This window comes from Paramormyrops kingsleyae, unplaced genomic scaffold (assembly GCF_048594095.1).
Source record: "Paramormyrops kingsleyae isolate MSU_618 unplaced genomic scaffold, PKINGS_0.4 ups62, whole genome shotgun sequence".
Taxonomy (NCBI): Eukaryota; Metazoa; Chordata; class Actinopteri; order Osteoglossiformes; family Mormyridae; genus Paramormyrops; species Paramormyrops kingsleyae.
This window is the reverse complement of record NW_027326000.1, coordinates 1-14,429: the sequence shown is the minus strand read 5'-3', so window position 1 is coordinate 14,429 and position 14,429 is coordinate 1. Positions and strand designations below refer to the sequence as shown.

The window sequence follows — 14,429 nt, the reverse complement described above, 5'->3', positions numbered from 1 at the left end:
AGAATTCATTGCGATTCATTCAGTAGTTGGGAATTACGAGATGTGCGGGTCGACCTCGTTTCTCGTATCGAAGGTTGGGTTCGGGTTCAGTACAGATGCATCGATTGTTGACGAGGTAAAGTGGACCGTGTCGTGCGCAAGTCTTTTGTGTAATGAACATTACTTTCGGTAAAAAGGGGGCATACGGCCAGACAAACATTAAAGGCAGGCCAATCTTGGCCGTAAGGTACTTCAATTTTGAGGAGGCGTGCGGCCAATTTTGAAAGGCACGACGGCCATTGGCCGCGGTGCCGCGGCTTATGTCTAGCCCTGCATGGTGTAACAATTAAGTATATACTAATATGCTAATATACACAAGATATTTTATCTAATTTAGTTGTTTTGGATCCTTTGTGTAATGGGAGGCATCATTTAGGTACAGTATATAATACCTAAGAACATAGCATGGTCTGCATGAATGAAGGCGCAGAAGCACCAGTACACTAAATACTGTGAGATACATGAGATAATCTAGAGACTCTCTGAAATGAACCACAACAGGAAGAGCATAGAGAGTGAATCAGGGATGATTATATTTCATCTTTAAGGTCTACATTCAACATTTGGCAAAGAAGCTCTTGCTTGTCAAATCTTGATAATGTCACAATACAGGACTCAGGAAGATGCATGTGCAGGGATCCACAAGGCAGAAGTGGTTTATTTAAATCCACAAGCAGGCAGAGAAATCCAAAACATGAGACAGAAACGTAATCCAAGGAAAAGCACGGATCAGGTGATCAACAAACAACAATAAAGGGGCTAGGCAGAATAGCAGAAATCCAGGAAATGCTATGGTCAAAAAAACAAACACAGATATATTGTTCAGCAGAGATACTCTCAAGGAAAACACTCTATAGCTTCGCAAGGAGCCACTGACTGAATCTCTCCTTATAAACAGTCTTAGAGTGTCTGTCTTGATTGAATGCACCTGCATCCAGTTGGTAGTCCGGAGAGCCAGAACACATGCGCACGTTGGCCATCTTGATCTGTAGTCCATAGCCAACATGTACCTGACAGATAATTGTTAACATCAATACAAGATTTTTGTTATGCAACATTCCACCCTGGCTCTGCAGCGCTACGGAAAAGCTGCGCTCCTCTCAGCTGCGTCTGCGTAATCATGGATACTATATAAGGACTCGCTCGCGCAAAGTAGCTTTAAGGCTACTTTCAGTTATTGCCGAGCTTTTGATTTATGTTTCTGTTTACGGTTTTTGCCCTGATTCATATTGTGATTTATATAACTTTCACTTCCTGCTCTGTGATCCCTGCGCATGCATCCTGCACACACCCTGCCTAACGTGACAATTTAACATAAAGAAAGACCTCTCTATTCTTTATGTACCTGCTGTGTGTAGAATGTTTTTCATAAAGATTCAAATGAAATATTAGAATGTTGCAAAGAGGGCAAAAAAAAATTATGTTCTGCATTTAATTTTCTCTGTGTCTTTTGTAAAGGATCTTGAAAATAAAATGATCGTATTTATAAAACATGAGCTGGACATGTTTAAGAAATTCCTGAGAAAAGAAAACACAAGTTATTATGGAGATGTGAGAGAAGATATGTGGAGTATTAAAGAAGCAGCTCTTGATATGGCATTGTACTTTCTAAACCTGATGGAACAAAAGGATCTTGCTGATGCACTCCTAGGTAAGAGATCAAATGAGGACAAAACCCAGTAGACAAGTGGACCATCTATAGCTTCTATACTTTCTTACTATTTCAGAACAGTTATTTAATTAATGTTTTCTTGTGTTTTATTATCATATAACTATAGATGCACTAATAGGATTTCAGCAGCGTGCTCTCAGATCAAATCTGTGTAAGAAGTTTCATCATGTATGTGAAGGAATTGCAAAGCAGGGAGAGTCCAACACTCTGAACAAGATCTATACAGATCTGTACATGACTACTGCTGGAAGTGGACAAATGAATGAACAACATGAGGTGACACAAATTGAAAAAGCTGAAAAAAGTCAAATGGAGCAAGAGAAAAAAATTGAATGCAACAGCATGTTTGAACCATTACCTGAAGAAGACACACCCAGGACTGTGGTGACACAGGGGGTCGCTGGCATTGGAAAATCCATCTGTGTGCAGAAGTTTATTCTAGACTGGGCTGAAGAGAAAGAACATCAGGACATCAAGTTCATATTTCCACTGCCTTTCAGAGAACTGAACCTGGAGAAGAAAGTGCGCAGTTTAAAGGACATCATCTACAATTTTTTCCCAAAAGTAAAAGGACTGAGATTCACAGATAGGTATAAAGTCTTGTTTATCTTTGATGGCCTGGATGAGTGTCGACTTCCTCTAAAATTCCATGAAAATGAGAAGTGGACTGATGCATCAATGCCAGCCCCCCTGGACACTATACTGACAAACCTCATTGCAGGAAATCTGCTTCCATCTGCTCTCATCTGGATTACCACTCGACCAGCAGCAGCTGCTAAGATCCCTGCTGAACATGTGCACCGGGTCACAGAGGTGCGTGGCTTCAATGATGTACAAAAGGTGGAGTACTTCAAGAAGAAAATCATGGATGAGACTCTGGCCAACAAAATCATCGATCATCTTAAAAAATCAAGAAGTCTCTTCATCATGTGTCATATTCCAGTCTTCTGTTGGATTTCAGCTACTGTATTTGAGGGGATTTTAAGAGACTCCGAGAGTGAAGACATTCCACAGACTCTGACGGAGATGTACACATATTTCCTGATCTTTCAGACCGTACAGGGGGACAAGAAATTCAATAGAAAGAATGCTTCAGACATTCCATGGGATCAAAAGGAAATTCTTTCACTGGCAAAACTTGCCTTTAGTCACCTGGAAAAAAATAACCTGATTTTCTATGCAGAAGATCTAGAATCCTGTGGACTTGACCCTAATAACATAACAGTGTACTCAGGATTGTGCACTCAGGAGACCAGCAGATTTCTAGGCACAGTTTTCAGCTTTGTGCATCTCAGCATTCAGGAGTTCATTGCTGCTTTACATGCATACGCATGTCTCAGAAATGAAAACAAGAATGTTTTTGAAATATCAGAGGAGAGCAAAGAAACAAAAGTGATTGATGTGCTGAAGATTACAGTGGACAAGGCTTTGGAGAGTGAAAACGGACACTTGGATCTTTTCCTTCGCTTCCTTCTGGGCCTGTCACTGGAGTCTAATCAGAAGCTCATTCGAGGTCTACTGACACACACAGGAAGCAGCTCTGACTGCCAAAAGGACATAGTTCAGTACATCAAGTCCAAACTTGAAGAAAATCCATCTCCTGAGAGAGCAATCAATCTGTTCTACTGTCTGAATGAGTTAAATGATGATTCACTAGTGAAAGAGATCCAAAACTCCATGAGCTCAGGACGTCTCTCTCAATCTGAGCTCACACCTGCTCAGTGGCATGCTCTGGTCTTTGTGCTGCTGACATCAAAGAAGAATCTGGAAGTGTTTGAGCTACAGAAGTTTATAAAGTCAGATGAATGCTTTAAGAGACTCCAGCCAGTCGTCCAGGAAGCAACAACAGCTCTGTAAGTAAAACATTCTTCATTCGGCTGGTTTTCTGCCCCTAAAGCTTGGTCATAGTTACACTAATGGCAAGAAATATTAATCAGTTGGCATAAACACTATGAACAATGAAATTACATAAACATTGTGTCATGCTTTTTCCTGCTGTCTGCAAATTGCATTCAAATGAATTTGTGGTGTAGTATATAATTATGTGGACACCAAAATATCAGAAGCTTATATATGTGTTTGCTGAGTATCTCATTCCAGAACCATGGACATTAATACAGATTTTCTTTTTGCTGCTATAATGGGTGAAAAGATTAAGCGAGGTTGTGGTGGTGCAACTAAGGACAGATGATTTTATTACTGCCAAATTCTGCTTTCAGGCTCAGTGAGTGTAACCTGACAGAGAGAAGCTGCTCGACTTTACACACAGTTCTCAGCTCAGAATCCTCCAAACTGACTGAGGTGGAGCTGAGCAGGAATCCGCTGAAGGACTCAGGAGTGAAGCTGCTTTGTGCTGGACTGAAGAGTCCAAACTGTAAACTGGAGAAACTCAGGTCAGTTCATCTCTCCTATTAAACTAAACCTCAGCAGAAGGATTGCTTTTATATCCTCTTTATACCACAAGTGAACACTGAATGAAGTGTTTGGAAAAAGAATTTCAGGTTAATGACTAGATACAGCTTACATGTTCAGATGAGATAAATATTTCTTTCTGATATGAATCCATACTAAAAAAACAAGCCCTGATATAATTATTATATTAAAAACCTTAATGATGCTGTACACATCAAACAATGAAAGAACTGAATGAAAAAGGAGTCATAATTATACTTAATTACATTAAGAAATAGAAAGTAGTTGCAAGGTGACTAAGTGTGAATCACGTGTGTGCAAATCTTATAAAAAAGAAAATGTTAGATTTCATGTTGTGATCTTCACAATTAAATAACAAAAGGCTTTTATCCTCTTAGACTTTCAGACTGCAGTATAACAGAGGAAGGATACGCTGCTCTGGCTGAAGCTCTGAAATCATCACACCTGATAGAGCTGGATCTCAGAGGGAACGACCCTGGAGCATCAGGAGTGAAGATGCTCACTGATTTACTGCAGGATCCAGACTGTACACTGGAGACACTGAGGTGAAAAATATGTACCAGGGTTAATTACCTCAATATAAAATCCACTTTAATACTCTAACAAAACACTAACCATATACAGTTCAATGTAAAGAGAATTATGCTAATAATGTAATCTGTCTTTGTTCCGTCACTGCAGGTTGTTGAAAAGTGATGATGCAGTGAAGGCCTGTAATTTTCTGACTGGGGTTCTGGGTAAAAACCCCTTACTGCAGACAGAACTGGATCTGAGTGGAAAAATACTTAAAGACTCAGAAGTGAAGCAGCTCCCTGCTCTACTGGAGGATTCACACTGCAGACCTGAGAAACTCACGTGTGTATTGTAATATTATTTATGACATCACTGCTGTCAGCTATGTTTATTATTCTTAAACTAAAATGAGTTTGCCCTCAATCATTAGGATAAAGAACAGCGGTATCACAGAAGAAGCCTGCTCTGCTTTGACTTCGTCCTTCCAGTCAAATCCTGCACATATACGAGAGCTGGACCTGAGTGAGAATAAATTTGAAAACTCTGGAGTGAAGGAGCTTTGTGCACTGCTGCAACATCAGCCCTGTAAGCTGCAGATACTGAGGTCAGGTTCTGCTTCTGCTCTTTCAAATTTACCAAAGAGCTCATAATATCTACATGCAAACTGCAAACAAACATAGAACATATCAGTTCTTAAATGGCCTTGGCATTAAGTATTATATTGTATAGATGTTCATCAGACTATTATAATAATGCCATCCAATGTTCTCTGTTTAGACTTTCAGACTGCAGTATAACAGAGGAAGGATACGCTGCTCTGGCTGAAGCTCTGACATCATCACGCCTGATAGAGCTGGATCTCAGAGGGAACGACCCTGGAGCTTCAGGAGTGAAGCTGCTCACTGATTTACTGCAGGATCCAGACTGTACACTGGAGACACTGAGGTGAACAATATGTACCAGGGCTAATTACCTCAATACAAAATCCACTTTAATACTCTTACAAAACACTAACCATATACAGTTGAATGTAAAGAGAATTATGCTAATAATGTAATCTGTCTTTGTTCCATCACTGCAGGTTGTTGAAAAGTGATGATGCAGTGAAGGCCTGTGATTTTCTGACTAAGGTTCTGGGTAAAAACCCCTTACTGCAGACAGAACTGGATTTGAGTGGAAAAATACTTAAAGACTCAGAAGTGAAGCAGCTCCCTGCTCTACTGGAGGATTCACACTGCAGACCTGAGAAACTCACGTGTGTATTGTAATATTATTTATGACATCACTGCTGTCAGCTATGTTTATTATTCTTAAACTAAAATGAGTTTGCCCTCAATCATTAGGATAAAGAACAGCGGTATCACAGAAGAAGGCTGCTCTGCTTTGACTTTGTCTTTCCAATCAAATCCTGCACATATACGAGAGCTGGACCTGAGTGAGAATAAATTTGAAAACTCTGGAGTGAAGGAGCTTTGTGCACTGCTGCAACATCAGCCCTGTAAGCTGCAGATACTGAGGTCAGGTTCTGCTTCTGCTCTTTCAAATTTACCAAAGAGTTCATGATATCTACATGCAAACTGCAAACAAACATAGAACATATCAATTCTTAAATGGCCTTGGCATTAAGTATTATATTGTATAGATGTTCATCAGACTATTATAATAATGCCATCCAATGTTCTCTGTTTAGACTTTCAGACTGCAGTATAACAGAGGAAGGATACGCTGCTCTGGCTGAAGCTCTGAAATCATCACACCTGATAGAGCTGGATCTCAGAGGGAACGACCCTGGAGCTTCAGGAGTGAAGCTGCTCACTGATTGTACACTGGAGACACTGAGGTGAACAATATGTACCAGGGTTAATTACCTCAATACAAAATCCACTTTAGTGAAGCTGCTCACTGATTTACGGCAGGATCCAGACTGTAGTCTAAAAACACTCAAGTGAGCAAATTATAAATAACAAATGTTTAAAAGGGAAATGTTCAATGTTTAAATGGAAAGAACCAAAATGGGTTGCTTTTCTTAAGGCCCATAATAATTTCTTATTCTAACAATCAGTTTTTTTTTATAACAGTATAAGATGTATTATTCTATTATAAACCAACATTTGAAACGTTTTATAATGTAATGTCCTGATAAGGTCAAAGATATTTTCAAAAATAAAGATAAAAATTGGCCTAAAAAATGAATAGTCCAGAATACTATAGTGAGGTAGAGTTAAGATAATACTCTTGATATTTATAATGTTGTTAGAGTAACCTTTTTCTCCTTCACAGACTGCTGAAAAGTCCTGAAGCAGAGAAAGCTTGTGATGATCTGAGTAAAGTTCTGGGTACAAACCCCTTACTGCAGACGGATCTGAATCTGAGTGGAAAAATAGACGGAGACTCAGGAGTGAAGCAGCTCTCTGCTCTACTGAAGGATCCACACTGCAGACCTGAGAAACTCACGTGTGTACATTAAATTATTATTATTTCATTGTAATTTATTTAAATTTACTCAGTAATATATTTAGATGTATACTGTAAGTTATCAGAAAACACAGTGGTTCAACAGGTAGCGTTGTCTCGCAGGACCAGGGTCTCTAGTATGGAGTTTCACATGTTCATGCTTATGTCCATGTGGGTTTCTACTGGGTTTCTCAGTTTCCTCCTACTTTCCAAAAACACGCCAATGGTGGATTGGCTATGCTAAATCAGCACCTCCCAGGAGAGCATTCTGAGTTTCCTGCGAGTGTGAGCTGGGCCGCTTTCTAGAGAAGAGACTTCAGACTCAATAGTTGAACCCAGGAATCTGAAATTATATCATGGGTACATGCATGCCATGAAACATTGGACCAGCTCTTTATATATGCTGTTTTGTGAAGAGAATCATAATTATTTTAATCCACATTTCTACATGTATTTAGTAAATTTGAAGAGGATATATGATCATGTGCATTACCTTGATTTTTTGTAGGTGGTTCTATAGATATCTGGGTCTCTACTTCATGTGATCCAGTCTCTATAAGTAGTCAAAATTGTGTCTGTATTCATGGCATAAAGTCAGAATTGTTGGATTTTGTTAAGGGTGTGTCTTATTTGCCCTCCTGTTTGTGCAGACAGTATTGATGGGTTGTTCAGTGTGGAAGGTATAGCTCACATCCTTGCTATTTTTATTATCATCTGAGGTTGGCCTTCAATAAACATTTGAACATTTTTCTGCTGACTATGAACCAGCTGGGATAGATATCAGCTCCTCCAAGTCTGAGGGCATGTTTGTTTCTTGTAAAGAGTGGGGAAGGGAGGCACCTTGTCCTGGACTGTGTCAGAGCAGCAGTGATAGTCATAGTGAAACTGGTCTGTGGTGATCTACTGTATCTTCCTAACCTTACCTGTGATCCTAAGCTGTGGGCAATAACTGAAAGAAAAGGCTGTGAGTTCAGACAGCAAAAAAAGGTTCCTCTGTGGGAGTGCTGGCCTTAATCTCTGTGATAGGGTAAGAGCTCTAGCACCCAGGACAGCCTGAGAGTACAGGCAATGCTAATCCAAAACCAGAGGAGAAGGTCATGGTGGTTTAGACTGCTGGCAAGGACACCCCCTGGTCAGCTTCCTTTAGAATGTATCAGGCCCATAACACTGTCTTCAATTGAAGATGAAATTCATAGTTGTGGCAGTGTTTAGATCCATAAATATAAATTAAGAATGACAGATCAAAACATTGAACTTTTATTACCTGAACTTTCATTATTTTACATGCATTCTGTGGCTGAACTCATTGGAAAAGGTGTGACATTTTTCTTTTTAGACTTACTGAATGTGGTCTATTGATGGAAAGCTGTCAGTCTCTGGCTGAAGTTCTCAGCTCAGACCCCTGTTTTCTAACGGAGGTGGACTTGAGTAAGAACAGCCTACAGAATTCAGGTGTCCAGCAATTATCTGAAGGACTGAAGAATCCACGCTGTAAACTGAACATATTAAGGTACAGTAATACCTGTCTATTTTATACAGTGTGATAGTAATACTGGTACTATTAATAAAAATAATATAAAATTATGTAGTAAAGCGTGTGGTTATTGTTATACAGATATTACAGATTAGGTTTTTTTAACTTTTATTTTAAAGCTTAAGAATGATCAGTTGTCCGAATATATAAAACAATTTCATACACGTGCACACCACGTTATTATTATTATTTTTACTGAAACACAAAAATCTGATTTGACATATATACACTCTTTTAAATTAAGTCTTCAATACATACATATATGTAATAATGACGCAGTATTTTGCTGTAATTTTAAGGACACTTTATCAATAATGTGTGCCTGCATAGGCGAGTTCACAATGTACACACACTCTGCTTGTTACACACACAGGGAAATGCAGCAGTGTACAAACATACACAAGATTGAAAATAAAGATTACAATGTGAAAGATTCTTATTTTATTATTGGTGCTGTTGCTGTAGATGATCTGCTCGAACGCTTTCACGTCACAACAGGAAACAGCCACGCCCAAAACACACCCATGTATACTCCCTAATGCATGAGCTTCAGTCCATGAGCTTAAGTCATTAAAATAGAGCCGAATGACTCAGTAAATGTTGCTGATTACAGTTCTTAAATATTAAAACTGTATTTTATTCCTTATTTCATGTTCAGGTTTAACACGTGTGGTATAACTGAGGGAAGCTGTTCGGCTTTAGCTGAAGTTCTCAGCTCTGAGTTTTCCCAGCTGAGAGAGCTGGACCTGAGCTCCAACAGTCTGCAGGATTCAGGAGTCTCTCAGCTTTGTGCTGGACTGAAAAGTGCTCACTGTAAACTGCAGATTCTGAGGTAAGGTCATTTCTGTTATAGTAATTTAGTCAGGACAGATACAAATAAGCAAAATGTGCGTGAATTTTGGTATATAACATGCTTATTGTGCTGAATTTGTATGTTCATAGTTGTTCTTCCTTCCTCTGATTTCATGTTTAGGTTTAACACGTGTGGTATAACTGAGGGAAGCTGTCCAGCTCTAGCTGAAGTTCTCAGCTCTGAGTTTTCCCAGCTGAGAGAGCTGGACCTGAGCTACAACAGTCTGCAGGATTCAGGAGTCACTCAGCTTTGTGCTGGACTGAAGAATCCACAGTCTCCACTCAGAATAATGAGGTGAAGAACAACAGTTAAAGAGCTGAATTAAAAGACTGCATTCTTCTTCACCAGATGTGATCAGATGTGTTGGTTGTGGTCCTTCTTTCCTTCTGCAGACTGTGTAAGTGCAGTGTAGCAGCTGAAGGCTGTGCTGCTTTGGCTACAGCTCTGTTAGAAAATCCCTCACATCTCGTAGAGCTGGATCTGAGCGGGAATAAAGTAGGAGACTCTGGAATAAAGCACATCTCTGATCTACTACAGAACTCACACTGCCTCCTAGAAAAACTCAAGTATGTCATTTCACAAATCAGGACTATTACAATGTGCTGAAATGTTTTTTTACATTTTTTGAGACACAAACTTCTAGTCGTTAATTATGTAATCTTATATAGCCTTTACATTCCAGTTAGAAATCATCTATGGTGAAATAATTAAACATAAATTATATGATAAATGCAAAGTTTATAGAATTGATAAAGTGTGTAATCTGTAGTAACATTCAATTATATATTATAGTAAATGTTAAAGTTTGTTCATGTGATGACTTTCCCCAGACTCGTATATGAAAGATGCTAAAACTACACTTTCATTTTTATTCTTCTTCAGTGTGAATGATAATAATATCACAGGGGAAGGATACGCTGCTCTTGCTACAGCAGTGAATTCAAACCCCTCATCACACCTGATAGAGCTGGATCTCAGAGGGAACGACCCTGGAGCATCAGGAGTGAAGCTGCTCACTGATTTACAAAATAGTCAGGATTACAAACTGGAGAAGCTGAGGTGAGAAAATAAAAACAATTTAATTCTCCCTATTGGTTTAATCTGAATTATTTGAGGCCACTATATCACACTGTAGTGTTCCGCTGGTTTGCTGATTATCCAGGAAACAGTGCTGGACAGAGTTTTGTGCTTGAACAGTTATGAATAGTAACAGTAAATACTGATAATGAAGCATTTTATTAAGGAATGAAGATTAGTGTGCACTGATTGTGTAACAGATATAGCTGGATAAGGAAACACATTGAGAAGAGAAACTGAAGCTCAGCTAAAGCTCATAACAATCAGGACAAAATTGATAACATCTTCAAAAAGCTTTTCAAAATTATGTTTCATTACCTCAAAATAAGAAATTTTAAAGTCATGATGTAACATTGCTGTGGTAAAGCTAGTTTTCTATTTGTATTTAATAAAAAATTTTTATTTTTTTTTTTGCTAAAAGTGAAGCGTAAAAGAACTCTAAATTTTAAAGTTTGGGGATTCCATATTATCAAGAAAATTTAAGAACTTGGTTTAAAGCTACCCAGTGCTTAGTTTTTTTTATTTTGTTATTGGAAGACTCAAAATAAATCATTTTCAACAACAGATTGAACCATAAACAAGAAACTCAGCAAATAGAAACATGCACGTGTGATTTTAGCTAATCAATGATTGGATTTATAATATACCAAAGTTTCCAGTTTCCTGATCATGCATATCCGGATTTAAAATCTGAGTTTTTACCATGTCTAATATACTCTTTCTTTCTCTGCAGGTTGTTGAAAAGTCCTGCTGCAGAAAAAGCCTTTGCTTTCCTTGGTAGCATCCTGAAAAAGAACCCCTTACTGCAGAGAGAACTGGATCTGAGTGGGAAAATAAAGGGAGACTCAGGGGTGAAGCAGCTCTCTGCTCTACTGGAGGATTCACACTGCAGACCCGAGATACTCAGGTTAGTGTTTCTCAGTTATTCACTTACGTTTAAATTAAAACAGTAAAGTAAATTCCTTTCAGAATGTAATATCTGTGTTTAATGTTTAACTGCATATAACCTAATTAATGAATATTTTCCATTTTTAAACCTATATTTTACATTAAACACAACATGACAATGTTTAAACAAAAGGCTTCTCTTACTTGTTCTCTCTCTCTGTATCCAGGATAAATAAGTGCTGCATGGGAAGTGAAGGTTGTTCTGCTCTGGCATCAGCTCTGGGTTTAAACCCCTCACACCTGAGAGAGCTGGAGCTGAGTGGGAATACACTGGGATCATCAGGAATGAAGGAGCTCTGTGTTCTGCTGAACAATAAACAATTCAAACTGCTGAAACTGGGGTAATGTTATTCATTACAATAAAATCAATAATATCAGAAAGAGCAGAGGTCTTTAAGAAGACTTTATGAATGCATTCTGGCAATATACACTATCTATAGTGTTACTGTTTATTCTTAATAAATGTAATAATTATTATTATTATTATTACAGAAAAAAAATATTTTATTTTTTCTGTTTTACCTACAACCACAAGCTGGATTAAGTGAAACTATAATTATTACTAAAAGTAATAAAAACCTTCTGGAAATGTTAAACACTGGTCACAAACTATCAGATAATCAACAGATTATAATAATATATTATAATTCTACAGATTATAATAGGGTGGTGCATAGGTTTGCAGTGATTTTGAAGAACATTTATTCGTGATTTTCTAAAATAATACACAGAGTTAGTCTTCAGAGTAATCGTCATTAGATTCTCCAGTCCATCGTGTCGCATCTTCCTCCAACCGTTTCTGCAGCTCCTCATCTTCTTTTGGTCTAACACTTCTTGGTTTATCATCGAGCTCCAATTCACCTTTTCAAACAGTGAACAGCTTCTTGAGAGCAGAAATGCTGATTGCAGCATTGCCGTAAACTTTGCAAATTTCTCTTGCTTTCTCTAATCTGTCCAGTCTCTCTCCCCCCTCACTGCAGGTTGTGTAAGTGTGGTCTAACTGAGGCAGATTGTGCTGCTGTTGTATCAGCTCTGAGAACAAACCCCTCACACCTCAAGGATCTGGACCTGAGTGACAATACAGTTGGAAACACAGGAGTGAAGGAGCTCTCTGCTCTACTGCACAACTCCAACTGCATTCTGGAACAACTCAAGTAAATTATTTTCAGTCTATGTTCAGTCTAATATAACTGACTATCTGACATAGTTTAAGTCAAAGAACCTATACAAATCCTTTAATTATAATCTGTACATGTATTTAAATCCTTTAATTAAAGTATTAACATGCTTTATTTACATTATATTAATTAATCTGAGTTTCTGAATCTCCTGTGAAATGTAACAGTACCTTTGTTTCCTGTAAATAATGGTTATAATTGTTGGTTGCTGCAGCCTGCACTGAAATTACTGTTAATTATAAATCCTTCAGTGATGTTACACTGTTACTGTCATGTTATTGTCTCATCATGTAATGTGATTTATTATGGTTTACTTTCAGACTAAGCAAATGTAGTCTCACAAAAACACAGTGTGGTGATCTGGCTGAAGTTCTGAAATCAAACTCCTCATTACATCTGAAAGAGCTGGACCTCAGAGGGAACTACAGTTATTCATTGAACATTTTTAGTGATTTTCTATGGAATTCAAACTCTAAATTAATTGTGAGGTGAGTTTTTGATTTACACAAATGTCATCTTTTACACCACTGGAAATAACTTCATTTTTGTATCTGACATGTTATGCCTTTTTATGTCTCTGTGACTAAGTTATGCTTTGAGGATGTCCCACGATATTCATTAGCATGATGTCTCAAGTGCAAGTGGTTGAAAATGTTTAAGATTTATATGGTATAATCATCTTAACCAACAGATGAACTGGTTAGATTCTGGAATCTATCTAAACAAGGTCAAGGTCACAGCAAGGTCAAATGTCTGAGATAATTTTTCTTCAATAGCTTTCTTCAAGCCTGAAATCTATCTGAAGGGTCCTTATATCATACCAGTTAATAAGAAGATGAAGTAGACTTGTTGGTAGCGGAGGTGTCCCTGAGGTGAAGTTCTACACACTTTAGCAATTTAGCATAAACTAAAGACAGTCCATGCCCATTATTGGTGTTGGGAGTAGCTATTAGTATTATATTATTATAAGTATTTTGAATCTGACATTTTTTCTCCTGAAGTTACCTCAGAGAAAATCCTTCACATGATCAGATTTTAAAATGACCTTTTTTAAAATTAAATTATTTCAAATTTTCTAGTATATTAAGTATATTAACTAACAAGGACAGATAGTTAGAAGAGGTTAAAATGAGGAATCCAGCTGCCTGCTCAACAAATTCACTCATTTATTATTAGCTGTGAGACTGTAGCAGGAAACCAACACAGTCACAGGGAGGACCTGTAAGCTCCTTGCAGAAAAGCCCCAGTCACTCCTCAGTGGTGCAAAAGAAAAGCTGTCACTCCCTTATCAGGAGATCACAGGTTTGAACACCACTGATGCCAAAACCATCTGTGACCAGATCCTGGAGAGAGAGAAACTGGCCTGTGCTCTCAGGGAGAGAGGAGTAGCATTCTCTCTCTCTTTCTCTCTCTTTCTCTCTCCAAGTGACAGTAGTTTCAAAAGATATGGCTTCATGGATGAAGCATGTGCTAAACTTAGCGGCCCTGTGTGGTAATTGTGTGACAGGGGAAAGGTGTCTGATGGGTAGGAACTGGATATGACGAATTACAATTTTATTTTTTTGCCACCTGGTCAACAACTCCAAATGGCAAATACAATACAAAGAAAGCAGAACAAGTCAAGATCAAGATTAAAATAACTCTGCTCATAAGAACTTTTAAAAAGATTGCAAGACCTTTTGAAGGCACAAGATTAGCAAGTAACCTAAATTAAGTCATTTCCACATT

General features: G+C 38.1%; 1 protein-coding gene across 2 annotated transcripts in view; it reads left to right on the top strand.

Annotated features, from left to right (window-relative positions):
• The window catches only part of LOC111859297 (NACHT, LRR and PYD domains-containing protein 3-like), a 30,866-nt gene extending 17,658 nt beyond the window's left edge, over window positions 1-13,208 (top strand). The window contains exons 4-25 of one of the 2 annotated variants that reach the window (XM_072708280.1): window positions 1,498-1,690; window positions 1,818-3,564; window positions 3,931-4,104; window positions 4,522-4,689; window positions 4,826-4,999; window positions 5,088-5,261; window positions 5,435-5,602; window positions 5,739-5,912; window positions 6,001-6,174; window positions 6,348-6,459; window position 6,516; window positions 6,548-6,602; window positions 6,938-7,111; window positions 8,448-8,621; window positions 9,304-9,477; window positions 9,619-9,792; window positions 9,891-10,064; window positions 10,381-10,557; window positions 11,309-11,482; window positions 11,691-11,864; window positions 12,504-12,677; window positions 13,022-13,208. In XM_072708280.1, the coding sequence (XP_072564381.1) occupies window positions 1,498-1,690; window positions 1,818-3,564; window positions 3,931-4,104; window positions 4,522-4,689; window positions 4,826-4,999; window positions 5,088-5,261; window positions 5,435-5,602; window positions 5,739-5,912; window positions 6,001-6,174; window positions 6,348-6,459; window position 6,516; window positions 6,548-6,602; window positions 6,938-7,111; window positions 8,448-8,621; window positions 9,304-9,477; window positions 9,619-9,792; window positions 9,891-10,064; window positions 10,381-10,557; window positions 11,309-11,482; window positions 11,691-11,864; window positions 12,504-12,677; window positions 13,022-13,193 (5,055 nt within the window). In that variant the 3' untranslated portion in view covers window positions 13,194-13,208. The remainder of the gene's footprint in view (window positions 1-1,497; window positions 1,691-1,817; window positions 3,565-3,930; window positions 4,105-4,521; window positions 4,690-4,825; window positions 5,000-5,087; window positions 5,262-5,434; window positions 5,603-5,738; window positions 5,913-6,000; window positions 6,175-6,347; window positions 6,460-6,515; window positions 6,517-6,547; window positions 6,603-6,937; window positions 7,112-8,447; window positions 8,622-9,303; window positions 9,478-9,618; window positions 9,793-9,890; window positions 10,065-10,380; window positions 10,558-11,308; window positions 11,483-11,690; window positions 11,865-12,503; window positions 12,678-13,021) is intronic. The other variant, XM_072708279.1, reaches the window with a different exon arrangement.
• The last annotated feature ends 1,221 nt before the right edge of the window (window positions 13,209-14,429 follow it).